The sequence below is a fragment of the Trachurus trachurus genome (genome assembly GCF_905171665.1).
Source record: "Trachurus trachurus genome assembly, chromosome: 5".
Taxonomy (NCBI): Eukaryota; Metazoa; Chordata; class Actinopteri; order Carangiformes; family Carangidae; genus Trachurus; species Trachurus trachurus.
This window is the reverse complement of record NC_139896.1, coordinates 28,514,032-28,541,890: the sequence shown is the minus strand read 5'-3', so window position 1 is coordinate 28,541,890 and position 27,859 is coordinate 28,514,032. Positions and strand designations below refer to the sequence as shown.

Below are 27,859 nucleotides of genomic sequence, written 5' to 3'. Positions count from 1 at the left end.
GAAAACCATGGAAACGTAAATGTAAAATTCCACCGCAAATGCAAAACCAGCTTCCGGTTTTGACCATAGATGACGTTCGGAAACTTGTGGATAGTCATAGCAGTAGGTTTATTATCTTTCATTATTGGTGCATGTTGTTTTGAGATCTGCGGGGCAGAGACACAAGCTGCTCTGTGAACACAATGGAAGTGAATGGTACATAGTCCCCTGTCCCTCATCAAACTCATCAAATACACAATCCAACAACTCCAAAAACAGCTTGCACCGATAATTAAAGGTAATGATCCTACTGCTATGACTATAGGGATTATGGCAATAGGAGAATTTGCCAAAATGTTTAACTATCCCTTTAAGTACAATTACCTCACAACACTTTACTTGAATAATGACTACTGTGCTGATATTAGGAGACGGCTGATCAGTGGTGTTTTATTTCATACCGAGAAATGATGTGTCAGGATAGAAATGTTGCAAGAATTAAAGGATTTGAAATTCTGCACTTCACTTGACAGAAGACGCCCAGGGATGCTGTAATGCTTTAATATAATTTTATTAAAAGAACTAAAACAGACAACACATTCTGATTGTGACATTTCAAATATCAACTTTAGCCGTAGCTTTAGGTGTAATAATTTTTGCTGTTTGACAGTTTGTTGAACAGGCACTAAAAGCCTGAAACTGTCCAGTCTCTTCACTGTTGCTTATTAATGTCAACATAATTGTGTAAAAACATGATCAACCTTGACCTGCTACATAACTCCATGTCTTAATGCAATAGAAACTTGCACATCCACACATGTTGTAGTGTCGCCCCATTAGGACAGGGCAGTTAAAGCTGATTATCCTGTAGATCCCCTGAAAATGATTTGTTATTTCTGAGACAGACACACACTATTTCACCGCCGGACATTTACATTATTAACATTCTGTTGTTCTGCATTCGATATGTGAGTGCAGACATGTCAACGTTTGTCCTACATTGATACCAGCAGCAGGTACATCTGTCAGAGATGTGTGGAGGATTCTGGCTCCTTTTGCTTAATATGAAATCTGTCCAACAGTTGACAACATCATCCTCAAAGTGATTATGTCGTTACCTTGTTAAAACTGAGGTAGTTTGCACGTCCTTTATGTCACCTGAATGCAACTTATTTACACTTGGTGTCCATGACAGTCAGAGCGGCTGGATGGCCGTCATCACTTCACCACAGCGGCCGCTCACTCTCAGCTCAGCCAGGTGGTCAGCTCTCGTGGGTCCGATGTTCAGGATGGCAACCGGCAATTTCCTGTCACCGGCTGCTAGCAGAAACCTGTATCCTGAGTATACCTTGGGAAATATTAAAGGGATAGGTCAACATTTTGGCAAATTGGCCCATTGCCATAATCCCTACAGTCACAGCAGTAGGTTCGTTACCTTTAATTGTCGGTGCAAGCTATTTTTAGAACGGCAGAGCACAGCGGCAAGCTGCTCAAAGCTACGCTATGGAGGCTAATGGAAATTCTTGGTTTCCCTCATCCAACTCATCAAATAATACACAATCCAACAACTCCAAAACGCTCTGGTGGACAAGTTGTGACCTTCACATTCACCACGCTATGAGATAATAAAGGAACGTTACGAGACAGAGTTGTTTTAGAGGTAAATACAGAGACTGCTTGCTGAAAAACTGCCCCTGAAGGCAACACAGCTGTTTTGCATGAATGTACCTCTAAAACAACTCCGTCTAGTAATGTTCCGTTATTATTTCATCACGTGGTGAATGTGCAGGTCACAACTTGTCCACCAGAGCGTTTTGGAGTTGTTGGATTGTGTTTTTGATGAGTTTGATGAGGGAAACCAAGAAATCCCATTAGCCTCCGTAGCATAGCTTTGAGCAGCTCGCGGCTTGGCTCAGCCGTTTTAAAAATAGCTCGCACCGACAATTAAAGGTAACGAACCTACTGCTATGGCTATAGGGATTATGTCAATGTCAATTTGCCCAAATGGTGAACTATCCCTTTAAGGAGGAAAATAATTAAATGCAAAAGATCATAAATAAATGTGCTGTGGCTGTGTCTGAAGTGCTCCAGAACCAACCTGTAATGACGACCCTACGACTAACACCGCGTCCGACTCTGCCAGCCTGTCGTGCACAAACTGAACCGTTCCTTTCCTCACACTGTCTCCAAAAAATGTGACCTCAGGCTTCAGTGTTCCTCCACACTCATCACAGGAGGGAACTCTAAAGTGGAGAACCTGCTCGTCCTCCAAGAAGACATCCCCGTCTGGAGCCACAGCGCCGGCCTGAGCCCTCCAGTCCGGGTTTAACAATGTGAATCGTCTCTGGAGCTCCTCCCTTGCCGTGATGGCACCACAGCCCAGACACATCACCCTGTAAACACACAGATTTCACCATTCACTCATCAGCTACTTACGGTGTCAGCGCAGCCACGTAACAAAAGCATCGTTTCTAAAGTCATAATTAGTCAGAATTCAGATTTTAAAGTCAGAATTCTGAGAAAAAAGTTAGAAAACTCACTTTTTTTTTTCAGTGCTCTAACCTTCTTCCATAGATAGTGAACAGTGAGGCCTGTGGATAATCCAGAGCAGCTGGGATATTCCATAGCATTTAGCCTAATAAATTTAATACCATTAAAGCAGAAGTAAGCGATCCGGTCGTTTTGGCTAACTTCTTGTCAGCCGATGGAGTTAGCAGCCCCCGCCCTCGTCATGGATCTATTGGTCCTCGTCCCTACGTCACCACATTCACGCGCATCCCTTGGCTGCACACACAGCCCTTCATGCCGTTCTCTCCTCATTGGATAAAGGTTGTAGGATACAAGGAAAGTTTTCTCCTCGGCTTACAGCAGAGCAGAGGGACTGACAGACCCGTGTTTTGGACCAAACACTCTATAGAAGTGATTGCCGTCGGAAGATATACCGTAACTATTTAGACTTATATTAACACAAATATTCTGCTTACTTCTGCTTTAAGAGAGAAATGTTTTTTTGTTTAGGTTGAACCAGAGACGTTGGTTGAACCAACCTTTCATTGCTGCTGTTACTCAAGCTAAGGGTCTAAACTCCATCTCTACCAGTGAGGGCCCACGGTGAACGTGTTAGGTGGCGTTTCCTCACCTGTGAGCACAGCCGTGGAGCTCAGTCAGTCTTTTCTGTCCTGCTTTCGAGTGAAGTGCATCCACATTTTGTGTGACCAGCCAGTGCAGCTTCCCCCTCTCCTCCCACCTCTGCAGGACCCTGTGAGCAGAGTTGGGCTGATGTGAGGAGAACTGTGGCCACCCGACAAAGTTCCTGGCCCAGTAGCGCTGACGGGACTTCGCGCTGCGGACAAACTCGGCGTACTGCATGGGTCGTCTGTCGGTGCGGGCGTACAGCCCCACGCCCTCTGAGCGATAATCAGGGATGCCCGACTCTGTGGAGAGACCTGCTCCACTGATGACAAACAGGCGCCTGGCTCGAGACACAAAGTCCTGCAGCTGGTCCACAGACTGGGCATCGGTGGTGCTGCAGGCGGGGACAAAGGTGGACATTCCCGCAGGGACTGAGGATGTCCTTCTTACAGGTGCTGAATTTAATGTGAGGATCCACCAGGGCAGTCTCATCTGGATCAGGACAAATACAATGCAGATGTTAGCACACTTTGATGACAGGTGTTACCCTGCCTTCCTCCATTGAGGGGCAAACATTTCCAGGGATCCTGATCGACAAATTCCTCAATTTCAAACAACACATTGATGTTCTAATAAATATTTTTTACAAATATGTCTGGAAGTTGAGGCATTTTATCCCACTTTCTGCTCTTCTCACTTTAAACTTTAAATTTGACAACTTTAAATTATTGTAACGTCACATGGTTTTTGTCACATTTCCTACTAAAAAACTAGAGATTCTCCAGAAGAAAACCATACGCGCCTTATCATGGTCCGACTATAATTCTCCCATCGGACCGCTCTTTCATCGCTTTAATCTTTTGAGGCTTACTGAGTACAAAACACTAAGATGATGTATAGTTGTGCACAAACTCAAAAGTTATGTGACCTTATTCCAATCTGCCTACCTCTGCAAACCTACGACACTAGAAACAAACACCTTATCAGAGGAAAAAGGAGGAAAGCTAAAATGCACCAGTTTCAATGTTGTGTGTGGAGGACCACAGATTTGGAACGAGTTTGATGACACTCTAAAAATGGCACGCTGCATTTAGTTCCAAGGTGTCTTAAAGACAAATCTGTGACATGCTTCGGTCAAAATACCCCAAGGATCAAATATCACAGCTCTTTTCATCCTCTCAAAACAGCCCTGTTCAGAACGGCTGGTTTCAGAGCCTGTCCCTTTAAATGCAAATGACCACTGCTTGCCCCGCCCCTTCTACCCATACCAGGTAGGGGTGGTATTATGCAAATTTGAATCCTAGTAACATCACTGGAAGACAATTGAGGGAACAGCTCTTAAAACCACATGGATTTCAACACAGGGAGCCTGAACATTACAGATTTTTTTGTAAATTCTCACATTTCAGGGACCAGAAGGCAAGACAAACACACCCAGCCACTGTAGGAATGTCAATACCTTTAAGATTTCTTGTGATGATATAGCCTAGTGTGTGTGTGGAAATAAATCATTTCATTCTATTCAATATAGCACCTTATTTTAAATTCAAACTGTGACATAAACATGTATGACATAAAATAAACATGCAACTGAGTCGATCAGTATGGATGTTGTAACTTGGCATGATTTAATGAGTGTAGGCTCATATTAGAACGTCTCTGGTGTAGGAACCATAACTCTAGCTTCAGTTTCTAACCGGGAAGTTTTACAACCACATGCTATAATGCTAACACGACCTTACCCATCCTGCATTAATGTTCCTCTGTAACAGCTAAAGCTTGAAAAATCTAATCGTAGCGAAAAAACAACAACGAAAAACACTAAACACAGTCACTTATCTATTTTCCGTCAGTGCTCTTCATTACTACACCGGCTCCTCACAGCGGGCTAACTCTGGCTCCAATGTCAGCTAGCTAGCTAACTAACTTTAAGGGACGTTAGTGAGCTAACTGTTACTGTACCTTGTCTATGAGTCACAGCGGTAACTACACTTAGACGTTGTTGTAGTTTCTAACACAACAGCAATTTAAGCTGCAGTGTCAGCAGCGACAAAGTGTTAAATGACATGTCAGAGGTACACGGGTTTATACAAGATAGGAACCTTCGTCGGACTGCGACACCGTCACCAACAGGAAATGACCCAATTTTATGTAACACCAAACACAGTCGCTGGGAGATGTAGTCAAATGAATTTAGCTGTTGCTTTTACAGTCTATGGTTGCTCACCGTGAACAGGATCACATCCATAGAAAGTGTGTTGCAAGGTGGACTGACAGAGTTTGGGCAGTAAAGATTGTCCGCTCAACTACATAACTTTATCATCTTTGCTTGAATTATGTGATTCACTGCAATTAAAATACTAATATTTTTATATTTTGGTGGGGAGATAAAACAAGTACATTTCATGTACATCCAGACTTTTCACAACATCTGTAAACAAGAACATACATTTGAAGGCAAATACAGAAAAAATGTATGCATGATGAACTGCATAGAAATGGAGATACATTTAAGAAAACACAATATTTATTCATAGTTTGGCTTTCTGATGTATCAGACAAGAAGTTCTTTTTCATACCCAGACATGTTCCGACAGTCTTGTTCAGAAGCGTCACTAGGTGTTGGTGTGACATGTCTTACCAGCTGATGTTACATGTAGTATGTTACAAGTATTGTGAATAATCCTTGGCTTAGACATAATTTACCCTACTGAGCCACACTATTTATTATTGGTAAGTAATTCTATTTATGTATTTATTTATTCAGTATAAGAAACACTGTTAATCACACTTATTTAATATTGAAGGATGCAATGCAAAAATCTTAATGACACCTAGATAAACTTACACATGGATTTTATTTCCATATTCTATACATAATAATTTTACAGCTATATTTGAATGTGTAGTATGACTCCTGCAGTGCATCACAAGCCTCTTTGTGTTGAGATTAATTGGACAGGATTGGAAATATTTTATGTACAAAAGTATTTCCTGTCATTGAGAGACACAACGATTACACATAGACACATCACTGACTTATAGTAAAAGCAAAGGCAGTGACTGACCACAAGTGTAGCAACACTTTAAGTCCTGCACTTCATTCACCGTTGTTGTGCAAAAGCAGTCACCAAGCAGCTCATCCAGATTTTCTGCGATGATACAAGTGATGGTTTTAACCAGGAAACACAGGAAAGGTCCTTTCCTTCTCTCTGTCTGTTAGAATATGCTGCACACATCCTGACTGCAAAAGTCCAAGATGTCTGTACCAAGAAAAAGTAAGGTATACATCAGCATTAGAGTTGGTTATATGTCTGACATGCATAACAACAATCCATCAGTGTATTTGGTTGTGGCCGTACCAGAATGCGTGCAGTTGAAGACGGTCTCTGCACGAGTGTAAAACTCCTCTCCGAGGATGGAGCGGTAGTCCATTTGACTTGTGTGGACGAAACACTGTGTGGCATCTTTAAACAGCAGGTCACTTTCTCCATATTGCTGAGACTCAAAGAGCTTGAACTCTGTGTTTGGATTGGCTGCCAGAGTTTCCTTTATGATAAAAAAAAAGCATTTAAAATGTTAAAGGAATAGTTCACCAAAAACTGAAATTCAGTCATTATTGACTCACCCTCATTCTGATGAATACTCCGGAGTAGTTTTCATTTTTTGGTGAACTACTCCTTTAAAGGACAATTCCGGGCAAATTCAACCCGGAGCTGTAGTTTCCCAATATTTTAGGTCTAAAAGAATCAATCTGAAGATTTTCTTTTTAATGTCTCCTGTTCTGCAGTAGTTCTGTCTGTTCCCGCATAGCCACGGCAGTATAATGGGAGCAGACCGATCTTACACTGTTTAGGCTGTTTACATCCTACAAAACCGCAAATTTTTTTTCAACAGACAGCGTCAGATGGGCACTTGCTTGTTTACTTCAAGCAAGCCAACATGTTTGTAAACGGAGCTGTAATACAAAGTCTTGCGCAAACTCACAAAGTCTTGTGTGAGAGTCAAGTTGACGGCTAACTATGTTTACAGGTCGTCTCCCGTTAGTTTTTTCAACAAAGGAATATCAACTCAGAGCCACAAAGTTTTCGTTGCAGTGAGAGTAAGTCTGGATATTGTTTATTCTGCCTGTAAACGTACTGAATGTGGCAACTTGACTCTCGCATGAGACTTCGCAAGACTTTGTATTACAGCTCTGTTGTAAAACATGTCGGCTTTCTTGATCCAGATGCTTTCCCTTGGTGTAAGTTTGAAGCCATCTGACACTGTCTGTGGAAAAAATTGCAGTTTTGTGGGATGTAAACAGCCTAAGATCGCTGCTCCCATTATATGCTGCTGTGGCGATGCGGGAACAGACAGAACTACTGCAAAACATACAAAAGAAAATCTTCAGATTAGACCTAAAATATTAGGAAACTATAGCTCCAGGTTGAATTTGCCTGGAATTGTCCTTTAAGAATGAATATCCACCGGCAAAGCCAAAAATCATATTTCTGATTTCTTCCTATATTCATCAGAAGAAGTGGAGCTGCCATCAATCATTTATTGTGGGAGGGATTTTGTGTAAAGAACCTGATTTAAAACAAATCGATCATGTCAATATAAGCTGACCTTTGACTTCATGAGAAAGTCGTACACTCGTGCCGTGAGCACTGGTCGTGTCATGATGGTGTTGGGTGGGACGACCCCCAGGTTGCAGCTCTCCCACTCGGACAGCGGGGCTCGGCGACCGTCCCCACACAGCAGCTCAAAGTCTGATGACGTCCACCCGTCTGACCAACCGGTGGAGCTCAGACCTGAAGCACAACATGACAAAGACGCACTGTGACACAATGAACACATCACTGAAGCAAGCATCAGCCAGCCAGTTCAGTATCTCACTGAGGATGTTGGCCTGGAGGTTGTGTTGCTCCAGGAAGGCCACGTCGCCATAGCTTTTTCCACTGGCATCGCCGACCAGACACCTATGAATGACAAGAGAAGGAGTTCAGGGCCAGCTCAAACAAACTATACTGTAAATACTAGATATATTTTCATATGTTTAATTTATTGTATATTATAAGTATGTCTGTATAGATGTGTATGTGTGGGGTGTGTGTATACATACACATATATCATTTCTCTGTTTATAAATTTGTATTTGTGCAAACTAATTCATAATTCAGTGCATTTCTATAGATCTATTATTACCGTAATTAATTAATTAATTCTTTATCTTCCAATAATGTTGTTAATTAAGAAGTGGAGGGATTTTTATTGTTGTTGAGAATGTTTATTTGTTCTTTTTTATTCATATGATCCAAATAATCCAATAAAATATAAGGATATAATTGAACAAAAACTCACTTCTTCTTCTTAAATAAACTATAATCAATACATTTATGTTAACAATGATTCAGATGTCTACTATTCGTAGTACTGCACCATTGTTTTCTGTGAAAAAGCACTGATGCACACTAACTATTGCACTTTAGCTTGTTCAGTTGACATTAATACAACTCCAAATAAAAGTGTGTGTCTATAAATAAGCATTATAAATATGTGAACCTAACAGGTGATAGTATGTCAGTGTTGTCTTAATTCAGGTTTAAATAAATTAAATTCACATCAATTGTATTAAAGCAGAAGTAAGCGATCCGGTGGTTTTGGCTAACTTCTTGTCAGCCGATGGAGTTAGCAGTCCCCGCCCTCGTCCCTACGTCACCACATTCACGCGCATCCCTTGGCTGCACACACAGAGAGGACCGCCCCTTTATGCCGTTCTCTCTCCTCATTGGATAAAGGTTGTAGGATACAAGGAAAGTTTTCTCCTCGGCTTACAGCAGAGCAGAGTGACTGACAGACCCGTGTTTCAGACCAAACACTCTATGTAAGTGATTGCTGTCGGAAGATACAACTATTTAAGACTTATATTAACACAAATATTCCGCTTACTTCTGCTTTAAACACATTCAAACAGGGACATATGAGACATAATATATATATAATCATAAACTACCTTAATCACAGAATAACAGTGCAGGAAAGGGATAAAATTTGCTTTTTCATCATTTCTTCATCAAATCTCGGACATAGTTTAGCCACTGGTACCTTAAAGCCCCCATGTTGCCATAGTAACGCTCATTGTGGTTGTCAGCACAGCGTTTGGTTGCGGCCTCCCCAGTCCCTCCCATACACACTTTACACAAATTCCCCTGAGTGCCAGGAAGACAGCCTTTCCAAAACACCTTGTTGTACACTGAGGACACACAAAGAGACAGGCGACAGTTACACGTCAGAGTCGGTGGAATGGAAACGCCATGAAGACCGGCTGCTGACGACAAGAGCGCTGCCTCTGAGGACTGCACAAGTTACATGAATGATTTGAAGCAGCACCTTGGTCTGGGTCGCAGGGGGAGCTGCTGTTCTGCTCGGGGCTCAGTGTGTGTGTGTGTGGCAGCAGCCAGCCCGCGGGGCTGTACATGTGGCTCTGACAGGAGCGACGCCCTCCCAGGTTCCCGATGAAGAGGTTTCTGCTGGAGCGCTTTGCCACCGCTACACCCACCAGGGAGGGCAACTCTGAGAGGACAGACAGTCACACAAGCTTCAGCATCACTGTGAATCAGACATTTGTAGGTGGGTTTTGTTTTGATCTTACCGTCTGTCTCTAGGTGAGTTGATCCTTCTGCAGGCACACATTTTCCTCCTGAGAGAGACCGAGAGAAGGCCACAGATATAGATCAGACAGAGGGACTACAGCTTCAAGTTATTTTAGAATATCAGACAATAACAAAAAGACTAAGTAGAAACTGCATTGAAATTGGAGGCCTGTTATCCATATGAGCTACCTTCAAATATTTCATAGCCAGTTATTTTAGATTTTAAGCGCTGCAGGGTGAAAAGTTGTAAAACATGGCAGATAGTGGCAAATGGCAGAAATGTAATTATATATTTTAATTACATTTCTGTTTACATTTTCATTACATTACATTTTCGCATTAAAACATAAAATTCCAACAGGGGAGGAGAGAATATGGAAACTTAACATCCTTAATTGTTTCATGTTGAATTTGTGATTAACATCCAAACCAAATCCCAGGTTCTGATTCTACAACGTTGTGTCTTTCAACCCTGGTTGCAGACTTCAGGTTGTCCATCTGTCCATCTCTTTGTTGTGAGCATGAAATCTCAGGATCGCCCTCTGGAGATGTCTTCAAATTGGGCATCAACATTGACTTGACTTTGGCTTTTATTGTGCGCAAGGGAAGGTTCTTTTTCCTGTCTCTGCACTCGTTTGACAAAAACACAACAAACATCGACTTGGACTCAAGGAGGGACTGATGAGAGTTGGTGGTTGAAGTTCAAAGGTTAAATCACTGTGACACAAAGCACATTTTTAGCCCTAACTAAAAAAAAAAAATCAAATACAGTTTAAAAGGATAGTTCAACATTTTGGCAAATTCGCCCATTGCCATAATCCCTATTCCTAGGGGTACAGTAGGTTCATTACCTTTAATTGACAGTGCAAGCTGTTGCAAGCAGACGTTACTGTTGGGTTTTAGATATCACATTGGACAAATTTAACATTTCTATTATTTTCTGACACTCACAAATAAAATAATTGGTCTCTTAAGGGAGGAAGAAATAATTTGCACAATTATTGAAAATTAACCTGATCTGTTGTTTTGTCCAAGTAATAGTCCAAAGCCCAAAGATATTCAATTTACACTGATACAGAAACAGAAAAAGAAGAAAATATTTAATATTTAATATATTATAAGTTTAATTTTAATTAAAAATGGTTCATGATTTTGAGGAACCTGATTTTGGAGTAACCTTCTTGTTGAATGTATTATGATGAGAGACCTCAAAAAACTAAATATTTCTGTTCTTACCATAATATTCAGTTACTACAGGGACAAGACCACATCTTCCAGCGATGAACGTGTGAGTTGCGTCCAGCGAGACGGCGTCCACCTCGTCCCTCTGTCGGACAGGTGCAGGTTGAAGTTTTCATATAACTTTATAGAGTGTGACAAAAAAAATCCAGATGTTCTGTAATTTATATGACTTACCTTAATTTTCTCGATGCAGTTGCGCAGCGAGGCGGCTTTAACACACACCAGTGGGTCCGACTTTATACTGAGAGCCCACTGTTCACACTTCTTCTGCTCTGCGTGGCTGATGCAGCACCATCGCACAACGCTGTCCTCCAGGGAGCTCCCTGCCAACACACACAGGATCAGTGATGTCACACTCACTACTATTACATTTTCAACAGGGTAACTTGTAACTGTAACCAACTACATTTCCAAAGTAATCTTCCCAACACTGGTCACACAATCACTGCCGGTCTCTTTTCAATGTACACACGACACGAGCAAACACACGTCAGTGGAGCGGTGAGCACCTTCGTGTCCAAGGCCTTTGAGGAGAGCCACATAATCCAGCCCCAGCACCTGACTGACGTCCATGTCGTCTGGGAGAATGGCTAGTTTATCTGTCACATCTTTGAAGAGAAGATCACTCTCCCCAAAAATAGATGAGTTGAAGAGTTGGAAGCGCTGCCTCTCTCGTCCTCGTTGGCCGAACAGCATCTGAATGATAAGAAAGAGTCCTTAAAGATCTTTCCTATGAGAATTAAATGATAAAAAACAGACATGGAGCACACAAAGAAATGTGTGATATTTGCAGAAAGACAAAGGAGTGAACAACAACAACAACAAAAAAAAACAAAGTACCTGCACGGTCATTAGAAATTTGCGAGCAACCTTGCGAAAGTTGACTCTGGTGACCATGCCCCCCCCTGGGCCGCGTCCCAGGTTACAGGTCCTGAAGTGGCTGAGAGGAGCCTGTGTGCCGTCAGTACACAGTAACCTGAACTCATCACTCTCTGAGAAAACAGACAGGGTGAAGAAGAAGAAGCAGGTTGGACAGAAGCTGGACGTTTCCCGCCACAGGGATCACACCTCTGACACCCAGCAACATGCTGAGGTTCCAACCAATGAGTTATCTGAAGGCTTATGCGTGGTGAATGTGCAGCTTGTCCACGAGAGTGTTTTGGAGTTGTTGGATTGTGTATTTAATTTGATGACGGAAACGTAGAAATACCGTGCAGCTCGCATCTCTGCCCCGCCGATCAAAAAACAGCTTGCACCGACAATTAAAGGTAATGAACCTACTCCTAAGACTGTAGGGATTATGGCAATAGGTGAATTTGCCAAAATGTTGAAATATCCCTTTAAAAAATGCCCATTGGTATTTACTGTATTCTCTGTGCTGCTGGTTTTCTTGTATTAATAATATGATCACACCAATGTCAACACTGTCATTTGCTCCATTGGCGTTCAGTGAACCATCATAAGCCCCTCTAATGGAAACTAAGAATATTACATGAAATTGCTCTTTTGGCCAAAAGTGGACCAATGACATAATCTAGTTAGTAGAAGACATTAAAACTACAATTTTCAAGTGTTGAGTTTAGAATGAGAATTAGAATTAGAATTTTACATAAATTGTGTGATTTCATAGTGTAAATAACACAGAATTAAAAATAGTTTTCATGAGTTTCAATTGGCCACAAGTGGTCATGATAGAGCCAAAGTGTACTATTAGATGTATAAAGTACATTATTGATATATTTAAAGAGCTGAAGTTAAAAATGAAACAATTAGACAAAAATCCAGACCCTTGGGAAATTTCATTCCATCTGCATTAACACAGCTAAAATGGTCCAAATAAAAAGAAAGCAAACTGGAGACAAATAGCCAGAGGGTTAAAGGTGCAGATGAACCCTCTGGAGGGAACGTCTTTTGGGGCATTTGGCCTTCAGTAGATGGATGAACAGTACAAAGCTGACAGGAAATTAAAAGACAGGGACATGGAGGAAGATGCTGTGGCTGGACAGAAACTAGAGACATGAAGATGTTATTTACCTTCTATACTTTTCAGGGCTAAATGGTCCACAAAGGCAACATCTCCTGCTCCGCTCCTGAGACATCTGTGACAGAGCAAAACAGGAAACAGGAGAAATTCATTCATGTTTTAACTGTTATCTTAGATGGTTGGGATATAGTAAACACACATGCTTGGTGATCTTTGGTAAAGCCTGACCTGAGGGCTCCCTGGCTGTTGTAGTAGGGCTCACTGTGGGACGTTTCACAGTGGTAATTCTTTTGGCGAATGTAAGACTTCTGGCCTTGACACAGAGCGCACAGAGGAGCTGCCATGGCTGCAGCTCCAGGAATACAGCTGGCACTGAAGAAGGTACTAACGTCTGCTCGACGGGAGGAGAAACAGTCAGGGGGCCGAGTGAGTGGAGAATATAGAAAAGAGGACGCTTCCACACTGTGCGGATGTTAATACCCTCCTTACCCTGACTGAGGGGCTGCTCCTTGGACCAGCTCAGGTAGTTTCTGGACAGCAGGAAGCCCAGAGGAAGACTCCAACCAGCCGTCCATCGAACCCCGCTGTGACAGCTCCTGGTGCCCTGCAAGGAGCGTATGTCCAAGCTGCTGTTCCTCACCACAGCCACAGACAGGATACAGCCTCCTGCGGCGTAGATGCAGAAGGAAAATCACAGACAGGCTCAGACGACGGTGGTGATAAGACATGTTGAAGCGTCTCAGAAAGTTGAAGTTCAGTTAACCCACCATCACTGTATATCTCCTTGGCGATGGCGATGAGGCCAAACTGCTTCACAGCAGAATAAACTTCTCCTGCATCTAATGTCACGATGTCAGCACGGTTTCCCTGAAACAAGGAATCAGAGTTGACCTCCTTAACTTGGCAGTGTTACTATATCAACTTCTGCAGAAGGTAATCACACCACTTCACTTTTCCAGCTTTTATATTAAAATGTACTATTGACGTTGATATCTTAAAGGGATACTTCACCCAAAATCGATAATTCACCAATTTTCTACTCACCGTCATGCCAAGGAAAGGTTTGGAGAAATTTGGGAGTTATCAAAACGCTTCTGGAGTTCCAGGGGGGTCCAGGTGGCAACGGATTTTGTAATGGTGGCAGATAGAGTTCACTTTTGAATCGTCTAAAAACACACACTATGAAACATCCAAATACCTTCATACTGCTCGTCCATACTGACCCAAGTGTCCTGAAGCCGCCACATGAAAAAGTTGGTCGAAAAAATTCATTTGATCTCTGTTTTTAGCCTTGTTGTAGTAGCAGCTCCCAGTGGCTCTGTTGATGTTTGTGCGCAGATTTTCGTTTGTCGTTGTAAACCATTGGATGTATGATGTAAACACGGAAGTACATCTCTCAGCAAATCTCACGCATGCACACAAACATCATCAGAGCCAATACGAGCTACTGCTACAACAAGGCTAAAAACAGAATTTTCATTCAAACAGACATTTTTCATGTCACGGCTTCAGGACACTTGGGTCAGTACGGACGAGCTGTATGGAGGTATTTGGATGTTTCATTGTGTGTGTTTTGGACAATTCAAAAATGAGCTCTATCCGCCGCCATTATATGAAAATAAATCTGTTGCCAGTCGGACCCCCCCTGGAACTACAAGAGCGTTTTGATAACTCATTCATTGGCATGACGGTGAGTAGACAATTTGTAAATTATCGATTTTGGGTGAAGTATACCTCTACCAGTCCATTTAAAAGGGAATGAAAGACAAGTCCAAGACTATATTGTGATAGAAAAAATTCTCCTAGTCCAAAATTTCTCTTTCCCCTTAAAAGGAAATTGCATTTCTGCTCTGCAAAGCTTTGGATTGATCACCACAGGGTGACCAAGTCTACACCAAGCTGCAGTGCACCCACAAAACTAGATCAAATTGAAAGCATTGACATATACCAGTAACTAATTTATGCTGCACTACAGTGATAACATATAGATTATTTTTCTTTTAATAAATTGTATGTCGGTGAGAAGCTGCATGTAGCATTGATGCATGTTGTACTATCATTTGCCTTGGTCACACACGTACAAAGATACAGTGGCATGCAAAGGTCTGGTCAAAATGTCTGTTAATGTAAACAGTTGAGCAAGTGGAAGATGAAATGATCACCAAAAGGCATAAAGTTAAACATAAAAACACTCTTTTGCAATATTTTAAGCAATATCAGTGTATTATTTTAGTTTTCTACAGTTTTAGAGTGAAAAGGGGAAACAAAGCAGCAGCCTGTAAAAGAATAGGAAACCCAGGAGACTTGAGCTCTCAGATAACTTTGACCAGGGTATCAGACAAGATATTTACTATTTACACTGTGTTTCCAAAAAGGGGCTACTAGGTATTAACTATGCAGTGGGGGCAAACCTTTGCTGCGGGCCCTTTTCCTTTTCTGTCATTTTGAAAACGTAAAAGATGAAAATGAAATATACTGTATATAGTATGCAAAGGGAATGTGTCAGCTGTAACTTTCTGCCTTTTGGAAATCGTTTAATCTTCCACTTGCTCAACTGTTCACAGACATTTTGACCAGAGGTGCCCAAACTTTTGCATGTTGCCACTGTATATATACATCAAATGTTGTGTATAGATGCAAACATATGTAATGCTTATAAAACCCAGATCAAAATATTATCATCATCTTGTGGAGGCGCTGTGGATTTAATGAAGGAAGCCTTTAGGAAACCAGTAAACTCAGCAGTCATCCTGGCGTCCTATTCTGATATTTCCTTATGTCCCTGACGCATCATTGAAACCTGAGTGAAGCGCGTCGCATTGACATCATGTTGCATGTGAGGTGAGGGACGGCTCACCCTGATCCTATCGATGCAGTCACTCGTACTGGACGCTCGTATGCACGAAAGTCTGGCAAAAGCCGCCACGACAGCTGGAGGCAGCGCCGCCACCAGAGCTTTAGCGAGTTCTGCACACTTCCTCTGCTCAGGGTCCGACACCGTGCACCACCGCATCTTCTTAGCTGTCAGGCAAGGAACAGTTCCAACAGTCCACACAGGTCAGTCGGAGGAGTAACACACTGTGTATCTGCTGCAGAATTTAGTTGTGTTTCATGCATATTGGTGTTTTAAGTTTAAGATGCAGATAGTTCTTTGCACATTCATTAATGAAGAATATATTAATCCAGGTTTACATATCAGTAAACTGTGAAATAAATAATATATCCACATGGATGTTAAAATCAGTTTTAATGTCCTGAAAGGCAAAGAGCTCGACAAATAGGGCAACAACTGTTCCAGCAACAACCAAAAACAAAACAAATACAGCACATTTAACAACACAGACAGACTGAATATGGGTAAAAAATGACTTATCTGTGTAAATAAATGAACTCTTTTAGCCACAGAACTTACCCCTGACGCAGCAGACAAAGATGAAGAAGAGCAAAAAAGCATAAACTCCTCGCATTCTGCTCTTTTGTAGATCAAAGGTTGAGACAAACCAGGCTTAAGCAGTGAGCAGCACACGGCGGACAGCTGTCCTTCCTCTTAGTCTGAAATCCCTGATTTCCCTGCATAGATTTTCCACAGTGTTAGAGGCGCTGGTACGAACGGGGAAAAGGAAAAGCTATTGCGCAAGGGCTGCTACACTGAAAACACTAAAGTTACTTTCTGCACACATATGGAAAATATTTCGCACCATCTGTCACAAGCACGACCCCTATCCAATGTTTTGGAGATTTAAAGTGCAGAGGTGAAGGTGTAAAGGTACCGACATACAATGTTTCTGGACAGTTTCTGCAAGTTTAAAACTGTTCACATCCACATAACAATAATAAAAGTATTACCTGTACATTCAGATATCCTCTCAGTGGCTGAGTGCAGTAGAGGGATAAAAGTTTAAAAAAAGAAGCAAGTTTATAGCAAAATATGTGTCAGAACAGAAGTTTTCTCCTCTCCTCTCCTCAAGTTGGTCTTCACATTATTTTGAGAAATGAGATCATAGCAGATGAGCAGCGGTTCAAACGCTCAGCAGGTGTGATCACGTGCGCGTGAGGACCTTTACAGTTTCCTGTCACGTTGTAAACACAGAGCCGTCAGTTTCCATGTCTTGTGATTTTTGAGGGAGGGAGGTGTGGAGGACGGTCTGTAAGTGCTGGATCCTCTCTGTGTGCAGCAGCATCACCGGCTTCCGTTTGGCCAGGTCTGTGGAAAGTCTGTGGACGCGCTCCTCCAACTGTCAATATCAGAAAACATCAACATCATGAATTGATATCATTTACGTATATATGAGTTCTGAATGCTGCTTTTTTTTCGAACAGAAGAATGTTTCAAGCCATCAGAGTCATTTACAGTGCCTATAAAAAGTCATCATCCTGCCAAAATGTTTACCTCACATTACACCCTAGGAATTATAATGAATTCAATCTGACTTTTTTAAGATGTAAACAATATAACCCTCCTCATAAAAATATTTGTAAAAACAATTTGGTCATCAGCCCCTTAGAATGGACCGTTACAAACTTGCTCAGGCTCAACCAATCAACTTTCACATCAAACACCAGACTGACCGACGCCACCTGACCTCAAATGTCCTGGTTGGATGACTTCATAATAAAACCAGCTGTTTCTTGAGGATTTCACTACTAGCAGTGCAGTACATGGTGTGGCAAAGGATTCAACATGGTTAGAAAGGTGCTTTCAAAAGACCTCCAAGATAAAGCTGTAAAAAGGCACAAGTAAGGTGAAGGCTACAGAGTGCAAAGAGTCTGGCACCACCGACACCTGGCCGAGATCAGGCTGTCCATCCAAACTGGATGACCGAGCCATTTGACTGAACTCCAACAATTCTGCAAAGAAGAACAGGTAAACATTCCCTAATGTAGGTGTGCAAAGCTATAGAGACTAATGGCTGTAGTTAAAGAAAAAGGTAACTCTACCAAGTATTACATCAGGGTACTGATGACTTTTCAACCCTGTTATTCTTTTATTTAAAAAAAAAAAAAAAAAAAGTATTAATTTGCAGAACTGCCATTGTCTCTTTTCATTAGTTTGATGTTGCAAGGATCAATTTGTAAATAAAAAAAGCTGAAAAAAGTTTATTTTCAATAAGTTTTGATTTCAGCTTGTACCGTATGAACAATATTATAGCTTCAAGAGAGTATGATGATTTTCTATAGGCACTGTCAGCTTCAGGTTAAGTTGGCACCTTGTCTCTTTTCATGAATCATTTACCTTGGACACTCATGTATCTCCACTCCACTCCACAAGTTCGGAGTTTCTCATAAAGTAACCTTGTGCTACTGAACTGTTACCAAGTCTATCATAAAAAGTGTGAACATTATATCTTCTTACCTCCGTCAGCTCCCGACAAACTGAATCTTTTTCCATTTCTTCATCCTCTCCACTTGTCTGCAGCCAATTTTGCAAAACCCCTTTCAGTTTTTGCCATGCCCTGAGTGGACGCACACACACAAACAATCATTATTTTCTGTGGTGACAATATCAACAACCACAGAGGAAGAATGATAAAAGTGGTCTTTCTTTCTTGCCTACCGGAGCTGTTTCCTGTCTGCTTGGAAGCTCTTCATGTCCAGCTGAATGCTGAGCAGTTCTCTTGTCAGAGCTGACACTGGATCAGTTATCGTATCTCCAGCTTGAGGCGCCACAGTTTCTTCACTAGATGCTCTCAGATGTCTCTCTTTAAAACGAAAAAGAAAAACTTGTTTTGACTATGCTGTTCCTGCCTTTATAATAAATCATGTTTACATAATGAATTCAAGAATTCAAGACAGAAGAAAAGTGAAGCCTTACCTGGAAACCTGGGGGCAACAAGGCTGCTTGATTTCCCCAACTAAAAAACAAACAACATGATAAAAACTCAGCTTCAGCCACTTAACTTAGCGCTGAATACATATTGATATCAGTCCAGTTTGAACAGCTGAGTGTTACCATATTGTGAGAGCCAGTGTTCATGAAGGCAGAAGGAGGTAAAAGCAGGTCTTGGTCCACAACAGACAGCTGAGGCTCAGAGTTGGGGGGTGGGATGCTCTGATGTGTGGAGGCAACAGGAAGGCGGGACAACACAGCAGGATGGGATGTCTGCTCCACGGCAGCGATGCCAGACTGGTTTTGATTACTCGAAAAAATAAAAAATCATACCATTAGCATGATGTTTTAATTCAAGACAGAACAGAACAGAAACAGAACACATGCTCTACCTGTTAAGTGGGAAAACCGTCATTTGAGACTCAAACAGCTCTCCACGGCTACGTGGCTTGCGTCGAGGCATACGGGTAGAAAGACTGCAAGAGAATAAACTGTGTAAGATAGAGTCCGTGTATAGAACAGAGATTCACAGCCAGTGGGTGATTCAGACTTACAGCTTGCTAAGCGCTCCATCCTCAGCGTCCTCAGATGAGGAAACTCTCTCCGGTCCAGGTGAGGACAGAGAGAAGGTCACACTCTTTTTTGGAGGTTTCTCTTTGGCTGCTCGGTCTCCTTGTGGTTTGCAGAAAGTCAGCCGTTTCCATCGCATAGCACAGCGTCGCACCACTCTTTGGATGTGACAGGACTTCTGCAGGACACAGAGACTTGAAGAGATAAGTACGTCTGACGTAGTAAGTCTGACGTGACGCTAAATTCAGTACATGCACACACTCACATGCTCCTGTCGGTGATGTGTGAGGCTCACTGTGAGATCATTCATGTGAGCGGCGTATGAGAGGATACACGTCACGCCCTCCCGCAGCAGCTCGTCTCTGTAGACCTGTGCAGCTCTGGCCGCCTCTTCCTGCCTCCTGCGTTGCTCGGTGACGCACAGCCTCCATCCATACAACACCTGTAGACGGTTTACACACAACCATCAACACACATTAAAGCCTCTGATTGTCAGTTCAACAGTTTTAGCGCTCCATTTCCTCCTGAGGAATCAAAGTGCTACCTTGGCCTGAAGAGTGAGGGACCAATGCCAGAGCGCTCGCTCGTTTTGCTCAACTTCTCTCCGTCTGTGCTGCAGCTGTTAAAAGGAAGTAAACAGTGAGATAACTGCAATAAATCAGAGAGTCTGAGAGCTTTGATATCAACTCTGGACAGGAAACATCTGACAAATAAAATCATGCTGATTCTCTTTTTTTGTCTTTAATCCTAACTTTGATTTCATAATATTTAACATTTCCATAACATTAGAGGAACATGACATCAAACATTAACAAACCTTTATTTTCCACAGCTCAAAGTAGCTCTGGTACATCTTTAGTCTCAGCAACAAGATACTTTGTCGTTTCATCACCTATGACACAATCACATTTTTAAGAACTCCTGTCATAGCATGTGGGCTTTATGTAACAGTTTAGGGAAAGTGAAATATAAACCTTATGTTTCCGGTATTGGTGGTGATACTTATTCCACATTTCCAGTGCTTTAGAGAGGAGTTTGGAGTTATGGTGCCGTCTGGCTTTTTCCATACAGATCCTCTCCTTCCGAGCGTCTCTGGTGTGTTTCCTCCACCGTCTGAAAGTCTGCAGCTGATGCACTAAAGAGAGAAAACATTCACTAACAAAGCGCAGAGCATTTGAAAAACATGCTCCTCATTTTCTCAGAAGAATTCATCTCCTACTAGCTGAAGAACTTTGACAAAACACACAACGAAACAGTGATGAGCAATTGATAATTTAATTTGTCTGTTGTTTTTTTAAATTAAAGAAAACAGTGCAGACAGGCTTTCTTTTTCACAAGCAAGTCACTCTTGGTTTTCTTTGATCTGTTTAATTTGGGTTTGCAAGTGTGAAATCATTGAGATTAAATAAAAACTTTTGTGCAGCCGTAAATCTTAGAAAATGTATAGAATTACCAAAATACTTTAGTAGAAATTGTTTTTTTTTAAGTGGAAGGATCACATAAATAAACAATCACATAAATACAAATACAAATATATATATATATATATTTTTACAAAATATATAATGTAATAGGGTTGCAACTATGCTGCATGCAGAGTTCTGTTGTTACCTTCTTCTACACAGTGCATGGCTGTTACCTTGGTTTATGGAGCGCTGAGCTCTGCTGACTGCCTCCTCCTGCTGCCGGCGCTTTGACACTGCACGTGTTGCTGCTTCTCTCCAAGCAAGAAAAACCTTCCAAGATTCAGTGCAGAGAAGTAGTGAAAAGGCAGTAACTGTATTGGTTTTCAACACTTCCCCACCAGACTGCTTTATTACCTTCAACTGAAGAGAGTGGTCAAAGTGATGGTGTGCTTGCTGCTCCAGGAGCTGGACCTCCGCCTGCAGCTCTGCGTTCTCCCTCCACACTGACAGAGTAGTCCTGGGGAGACATACCTGAAACTGATGATGCTGATAGACACCGTGTTTCATTTAAAAACAAAGAACTTTAATATTGGATTTTGAAGAAAGTATCTATATCGTTGTGTTTAATACCTGAGAAAGTGCTGTGTTCGCTGTCTGTAACGTTCCTCTGTACGACTGTAGATCTGAGCCATCTGCAGGTGGTGTGTCTGTGAACAGAGCAGGGCGTGGTGTTTCAGCTCTCACATCATCTTTATTGCCCCCAAACATATGAGATCACATCATGTCAACACATTATGTACTGTACCTTCCAGGCCACAAAGGTGTATTTGAGAAGTTTAGTGTCATGGTAACGCTGCATCTCCACCAATTTGCTTTTTCTCACTCTCTGGTTCTGAACAAACTGATAAAACACATACAAATAAACAACACATCGAGACATGACACCAATAACTGTGCACATATGATTTTCTTTAAAGTATGTAAAGGCACAATGATTTATCAGTTCATTTAACAACAGAGTGATTATCAATTAATTCATCACAGAAATCTTTAAACCAAAAACATGTTTTCAGCTTCTCAAAAAATTGTTAAAATTTCATCATTTCCTTTCTTTGTTTTATTGTTTGTTTGGACACGCAAATGAAGACACAACTAGCAGAGGCATCTTTTTTTTTTTTAACCTTTTGTTGACAAAAACTATTGAACTACAGTATTAACCAAGATAATAATCTGCAAAACACTGGAAATAATGATGTGCCTGTGATGAAAATTCTAATTATTATTATTTTTCTTTTCTTGTATCTTAAGCCAAAGGCATTGATTCCTCACAGGACAGGACAACAAGTACAACAGTCACCTTTTTCCATCTTTCCAGAGCCCATTTCATGCAGAGCAGGTCTCCCTGGTGGCAGGCCTGCTGCTCACGGTCTCTCCTGACATGCAAACCAATAAACAAACAAACAAACCTGTGATCAGACCGCAGTGTCGGCAATAAATCACCTCAACAGCACTGAGTCTGTCTCACCTGTCTCTGATCTCAGTGCTGTTGTCCTTCCAATGCGTCATGGTCCTGTGGAGGAGTCGGTGCAGGTACAGATGATCGGAAGCTTTCTGTTTCTCTTCCTCACTGATCTGCCGTTCTGTCCTTTGCCTCCAGCGAGTCCAGGCTCTCTGCGCGAGGCATCGCTCCTCATGAAGAATTGCCTGTTGATGAGTTATCCATGAGTGATACACTACTGAGCTGTGCTCTTTATTGACAACATAATATCCATCTATAGCTGGCATACCATCCGCTCAGAAAGCATCTGCTCCTTGTGTTTCTCCGACCGTCCCCACCAGGTGTAAAACACCCAAGAGTACTGGCGCTGCCTGAAAACATAGTGTACAAACAAATCAGGTCACCTCTGCTTGGTTTAGAGGTTTAGAGGGAAATCAACAGTAACTCACTGGTTGTAGACTTGAGCCTTGTGTCTCCTCTGTGACTGGAGTCTCCTCTGCAGAGTGAACTCTACCCACAAACTCAAACACTGAGGCAGCGTGCGCTCTGTAAACCAAACATCTGCACGATGCTCCAGCTCCTGCAAACACGCATGGACAAAACATGCATAACAGGGATTAATATCACATATCTACTGTTAGTCTTTATATCTACAGAAAAGTATCGAGGGTTAAAAACTTATTGGGGAAATGTTTAACTGTGAGTGAAGATTATTTTCATTATCCATTAACTTGAATAATAAAAAAAAACACAGACATAATTTGCAGAGATGTAGGGAAAAGCAAAAAAAAAAGGTGTGCATTTAAAAAACAACAACTAATGTTTCTTGGTTTTCAAAATAGGTGAGGAGCATTTTTCTGTTTAATTACTAATCACTTTATTGACTAACCATATCATCTCTACAGAGGAGAGAGAAATGTTTTATTTATAGCAATAGAAATAACTGTTAACACTCCTAAAATAACAGCACTGCAAACAGACACACAGACTTCTGTTGGAGACAAAGTGGAACCTCTATGGCTCATCACTTTCATGTTTTTTAGGCCTGTCCAAAGATCCAGTCATACTGGAGGGAGGTGGCTACCGAGATAAATAGAATAATGGGGGTGGATTCATTTTATTTTAGATTACTCTTTTGTTACTTTATATCTCAGTAAAATGCCAGAAACAGTCCTACAGAAGGATACATATTTATTGGAGATACTTTTGGCAAGTAGTAGGAGAGCTATAACCAGAAAATGCTTTCAACTAGATCCTCCAACATTGGACCAACTAATTTACTGTGTGGAAAGACTTACTTTTGTTTTACGACTTTACGCTGTACTGAACCCTGGGAAAAATGGATTGTGTATGCACCTTGAATAGTATGACATTAAACCTTGATGTATGTGTAAAAGAATATTTAGAACTGTAACACCCATGAGGATCTCATGTTCTTTGTACAATATCTGTTGTCAGAGTAATCCAAACTATTTGAGTGACTAACTCAATGATATACTATCAGTTAAATCAAAGTCCTTCTTGACAGATAAGTGCCTCTAATTCAAAGAAACACATGTCTGTTCTGTAAACATTGCTCTAAATACCTGCATGTGTCTCTGTTCAGCAAGTCTCTCTTTCCAGTAGTGAAAACAGCTGCTCAACAGGGACGTGCTGCCGAAGGAAAAACATTAGAAATTATAGAAAAATCCTACAAAAACTAATCGCACAGGAATAACTTTGTAGTGTTTGTGTAAGTTTGTAAAAACAAGTCCATATTCTAAGCAATATATCCTTTGACTCTACAGCAAAATGAAAACTCCACAAACCAGATGTTTTTGCAAAACATTCTGATATCAGGATAACGTTGACCTTTGACCATTTGAATATAAAAAAAATTACATCCCTTCATATTGTAATGTCCATATAGACATTTGTGTTAAATTGTGTCATATGTTCTGGCCAAAATCTTGTCTTATGATTTTACAATAACCCTTCACCTAGGATTTCTAATTAATGTTTGGGCCGTATATTAACTGGAATGGTTGAACAGGAACATTGAGAAGGGCTCCTGGCTGTCTCTGTTGCAGAGGCATAAAAAGCAAATAAAGGCACCTGTAGTTAGTCTGCGCCATGTCTGTTAGCAGTTGAAAACTCCTATCTTCAGCCTCCTCTAGACGGTACTGCCATAGCTTCCAAAACGTCTTTGTCACCTAAAGGAGACAAGAACATAACACTTCAACACTAATTACAATTCTACTTGTGTCATTTCAGGATGGGTTCATATTCTATTACAGTTTGATGATGATGCTGGAGAGCCATGTTGTTGTTCATGCGTTGTGTTTTCTTCTGGGTGGCATTGAGAGAAAGTCCCTGCAGTCCAGCTCTCTGCAACAGCAACACATGGAAGTTAATAGATACAATGAGCTCATCCTGTACTTCTGTTGCTTCCTCATTGGTCCTCACCATTAGATGGTGTTGGTAGTGTTGCCTCGCCATCTGGTTTACCTCGGCTTCATCTCTGCACAGTCTCACATCTACTGACAAGCTCAAGAATCAAACAGCTGTAGTGATAATTGTGAGAACTTACTATCATACGATGGACTGCTTCTGATGCTGAAACTGGTTTGAAAATAGGATAAATAAAATAGGATACAAGCTTTCCACTGCTCCAGTGCTCTGCGTTGGACGCTCTGTGTGGCTAACTGTCCTGCAGCTTGCAAACGGTGCTCCTCACTCCACCTGCGATGCAACGCATTTCTCCAAATACCCCAACACACCCTTGCCAGGTGGAGATGACAGGTACGCTGAACTGCACCTAAAAAAAATTAGGAAGTGAATAATAAAAAATAACAAAAAGTGTGCAACACAGCTCAGAAAGAGGTGACCATTCATACAGGCAAGTCATTAAAATTAAAAGTACCTCGAGACTTTCTTTCAGTTTTGCAGCAGGACACATAACTCATCCACTGATGCAACATTTTTCTTTTCAGTTTAAGAACGAAGTGAAGCGAAGCCTTGGATTCGTTCTCTCTCTGGCAACAGGCAGCTGTGTACCTTTCTCTCCACTGAAGCCAAGTCTTTGCAAAAAAAGAGAGCAGTACATGCATCATCACACACGGTTAACACTGAAAATACTACAGAGATTAGTATTCTAGATTCAAGATTCATGAAAACTTTATTGTCATTGTACAATTGTACAACGAAATTCTGTTGGCACTTCTCGGGTTTGCAATCACTCAAACAGACAATTGATAAAACACAAACAGAACATAACAGGACAAATAATACAAATATAAAAATACCAGCAGATAAAAATAAATAGGAGCAATAAATTAAAATAATCATCAGTTCATGTGAAACCAGCAGAAAGATAGATTCTGTAGTACTGTGCAGAAAAAGTGCAAAAGGTGCTTCAGTCAGTATTCAGGGGCTGGGTGTGTGCGTGTGTGAGTGCAGAGGGGGTTGATGGAGGCCACTTGTATTTACGTACAAGAAAAACTAATGAGTTATGAGTGAACTGATGAGTGTTTACCCTCTTCTGTAAAGCCAGCGCCTGCTGTTTGAGGGTTTGGTCCTCCAAGATGTAAAGGACTTGTCGTTGCTGTAGTCTAGTCTGCCATAACCTCCATGTGGAACTGCAGATGTAAAAAAAAAAAAGAAAGAAAAAAATTAATAATTTAAAGATCATATGCAGAGATTGACAATACTGTACAAACACTGTAGTTGTTTGTATGTTTGTCAGACCGGTGTCTGTATGGTGCTGTACTTTACAGTGAACTTACTGCAGAGTTGTGAGTCTGTTATGCTCTAAAGCCGATTCAAGCATTCTCTTCTTCATTCGCCTCATCTCGGTGAAAACCTCCCACCTGTCCCAAACCAGACGCATGTGTTGCCTATCAGCTGGTTCAGGGAATAAAGTGGTTAATCACACCGCATCTGACGAGATTAGGGATTACATGAGACTGGACATGTTCTCGTTTTCAGAATCATACCGTGTGATTGAGCCTTTTGTAATTTGCGTTGCTTTTCCCTCTGCAGTGACATAAACGTCCGCCAGCTTTGGAATGTCACGTTATACAGATAATACCTGAAACACAAAACAATTGATCAACATTGGGCTACAAGACTGGTAAATCGAGTGACAAAAGAAATGCTCAGATTATCTTGTAAATTCTAGTAAAACAATATAAAAACTACTTAAAACAAACAATACAATAAACAAAGTACAAACGTATCATCAACTAAATTTAGGTCTCACATTTAACAATTTATACATTTGAATTATGAAGGGCTCCAAATAGATAATTGTAAGGTGTCGCCAGAGCAGGTTGGGAATCATAGGTTTAATCTTTATCATTTTATTTTGTATATGTTTTTTGTATATATGTGAAAAGTAACTACACCAGACAGATAAAAAACAGTAGAGTAAGTACAATGTTCCCTCAGAGACCATACAATGAGAACAACCAGGAATACTGCTGCAGGGCTCTGGGTTTACCTGTAGTGACACTCTGCCCGCATTGTAAGACTCCACTCCCGCCTGCATGTCCACCACTCATCTCTCCATCCTTGAAGCGCTCGCCTCAGCAGCACGCTGTCATAGTGAGAGCTGCAAAATACAATATGTCCTGTAACCAGATACCATGCCTTATCTGTAATCATGTGCACACGACTTCTTACAAGAACTTAAATTTGCTAAATGAATGGAACATGTTTTACTTGGCTCTTTGAGGAAGAACTCGGCCGAAGGTGTTGTGCATCCATATCTTCAGGAACTTTCTGGCTAAATGCCTGTGACGGTTGACAAAAGTCAGGCTATAAATGATAAAAAAAAATTAAAAAAAAAATTGTCATAAAATAAATGTAATGCAATGTTACCTTATCCTCAGCTCCTTGAGTCTTCCTCCTTTGTTCCAGCTGTATCCAACTTTATAAGGAACCTTCCTGGTATGAACTTTGCGGATTTGTTTTGTGTCACCACTGTTTGGTCTGGGTCGTCCTGAGTCAAACTTTCTACTGTTGCCCTGCATTGTGGCACGAGTTACGGAACTGAAGCACTGGCATCAGTTTTGAACGAAAAGCGACAGTGTACAACACTTTTAGATACATGTATATAACAATTTTAACATCTTTTACCAGCGGGTAGAAACGGTTCAAGTCGTAACCAAGTGCCGCGCATTTGTTTTTCCTTGTCACGTGACCGCGGGTGTGACGCAGTGATTAGAGCTGTGGCTGTGAGATCCAGTTGCCAACGGCAACAACAGGCTGCAACGACTCTGAAGTCGTGGGCGTGAAACGTTCCTCTCTTTAATGCTGTCAGTTTAGTAGCTGTTATGAGACCCTTTCCCTGCATACAACAGCTTGGGCCATAGCTGTTAATGACATCTTTATTCCCACTGTGCGGTGAAAAGTTAGAAACACCGGCCATATTAATTCTGAACAGCCCGTGAGGGCGGGGTGTAATATTTCCACTATACCGCAAGGGACTCGCCATGTCGGATTTACAAATCGAACAAACCCCAAGACAATGAATAGCTGCCCCAATTATTGCCTGATGGGGTTTCGAAATTTTGTGCCATTTTACTCCAAAAATCAAGCATA

At 41.4% G+C, this 27,859-nt stretch overlaps 3 protein-coding genes across 3 annotated transcripts; all 3 read right to left on the bottom strand.

Annotated features, from left to right (window-relative positions):
* Positions 1-691: 691 nt before the first annotated feature.
* sirt4 (sirtuin 4) lies at positions 692-5,184 on the bottom strand. The gene is made up of 4 exons (XM_083971998.1): positions 5,074-5,184; positions 3,119-3,603; positions 2,078-2,372; positions 692-1,327 (listed from the first exon to the last, which is right to left on the bottom strand). The coding sequence occupies exons 2-4, from the start codon at positions 3,601-3,603 to the stop codon at positions 1,175-1,177; spliced, it is 933 nt and encodes a 310-aa protein (XP_083828124.1). The 5' UTR covers positions 5,074-5,184; the 3' UTR covers positions 692-1,174.
* Positions 5,185-6,237: 1,053 nt separating this feature from the next.
* Positions 6,238-16,518, bottom strand: sxph (saxiphilin). Its single transcript, XM_083971981.1, has 17 exons — positions 16,388-16,518; positions 15,833-15,996; positions 13,743-13,842; positions 13,465-13,641; positions 13,204-13,366; positions 13,026-13,090; positions 11,832-11,983; positions 11,501-11,687; positions 11,166-11,314; positions 10,986-11,076; positions 9,749-9,796; positions 9,487-9,669; positions 9,202-9,349; positions 7,993-8,075; positions 7,723-7,907; positions 6,474-6,660; positions 6,238-6,374 (listed from the first exon to the last, which is right to left on the bottom strand). The coding sequence occupies exons 1-17, from the start codon at positions 16,440-16,442 to the stop codon at positions 6,331-6,333; spliced, it is 2,181 nt and encodes a 726-aa protein (XP_083828107.1). The 5' UTR covers positions 16,443-16,518; the 3' UTR covers positions 6,238-6,330.
* Positions 16,280-27,428, bottom strand: sfi1 (SFI1 centrin binding protein). The gene is made up of 31 exons (XM_083971977.1): positions 27,137-27,428; positions 26,978-27,049; positions 26,757-26,867; positions 26,251-26,345; positions 26,041-26,158; positions 25,791-25,893; positions 25,179-25,335; positions 24,912-25,073; positions 24,722-24,792; positions 24,551-24,643; positions 24,371-24,468; positions 23,863-23,929; positions 22,726-22,856; positions 22,566-22,647; positions 22,304-22,482; positions 22,136-22,211; positions 21,584-21,679; positions 21,409-21,485; positions 21,193-21,295; positions 21,012-21,108; positions 20,347-20,507; positions 20,190-20,264; positions 19,917-19,991; positions 19,638-19,814; positions 19,357-19,550; positions 19,195-19,278; positions 18,926-19,112; positions 18,788-18,827; positions 18,530-18,674; positions 18,329-18,428; positions 16,280-17,210 (listed from the first exon to the last, which is right to left on the bottom strand). Exons 1-31 carry the CDS (start codon positions 27,286-27,288, stop codon positions 17,049-17,051), a joined length of 3,540 nt encoding a protein of 1,179 aa, XP_083828103.1. The 5' UTR covers positions 27,289-27,428; the 3' UTR covers positions 16,280-17,048.
* Between the last annotated feature and the right edge of the window lie 431 nt (positions 27,429-27,859).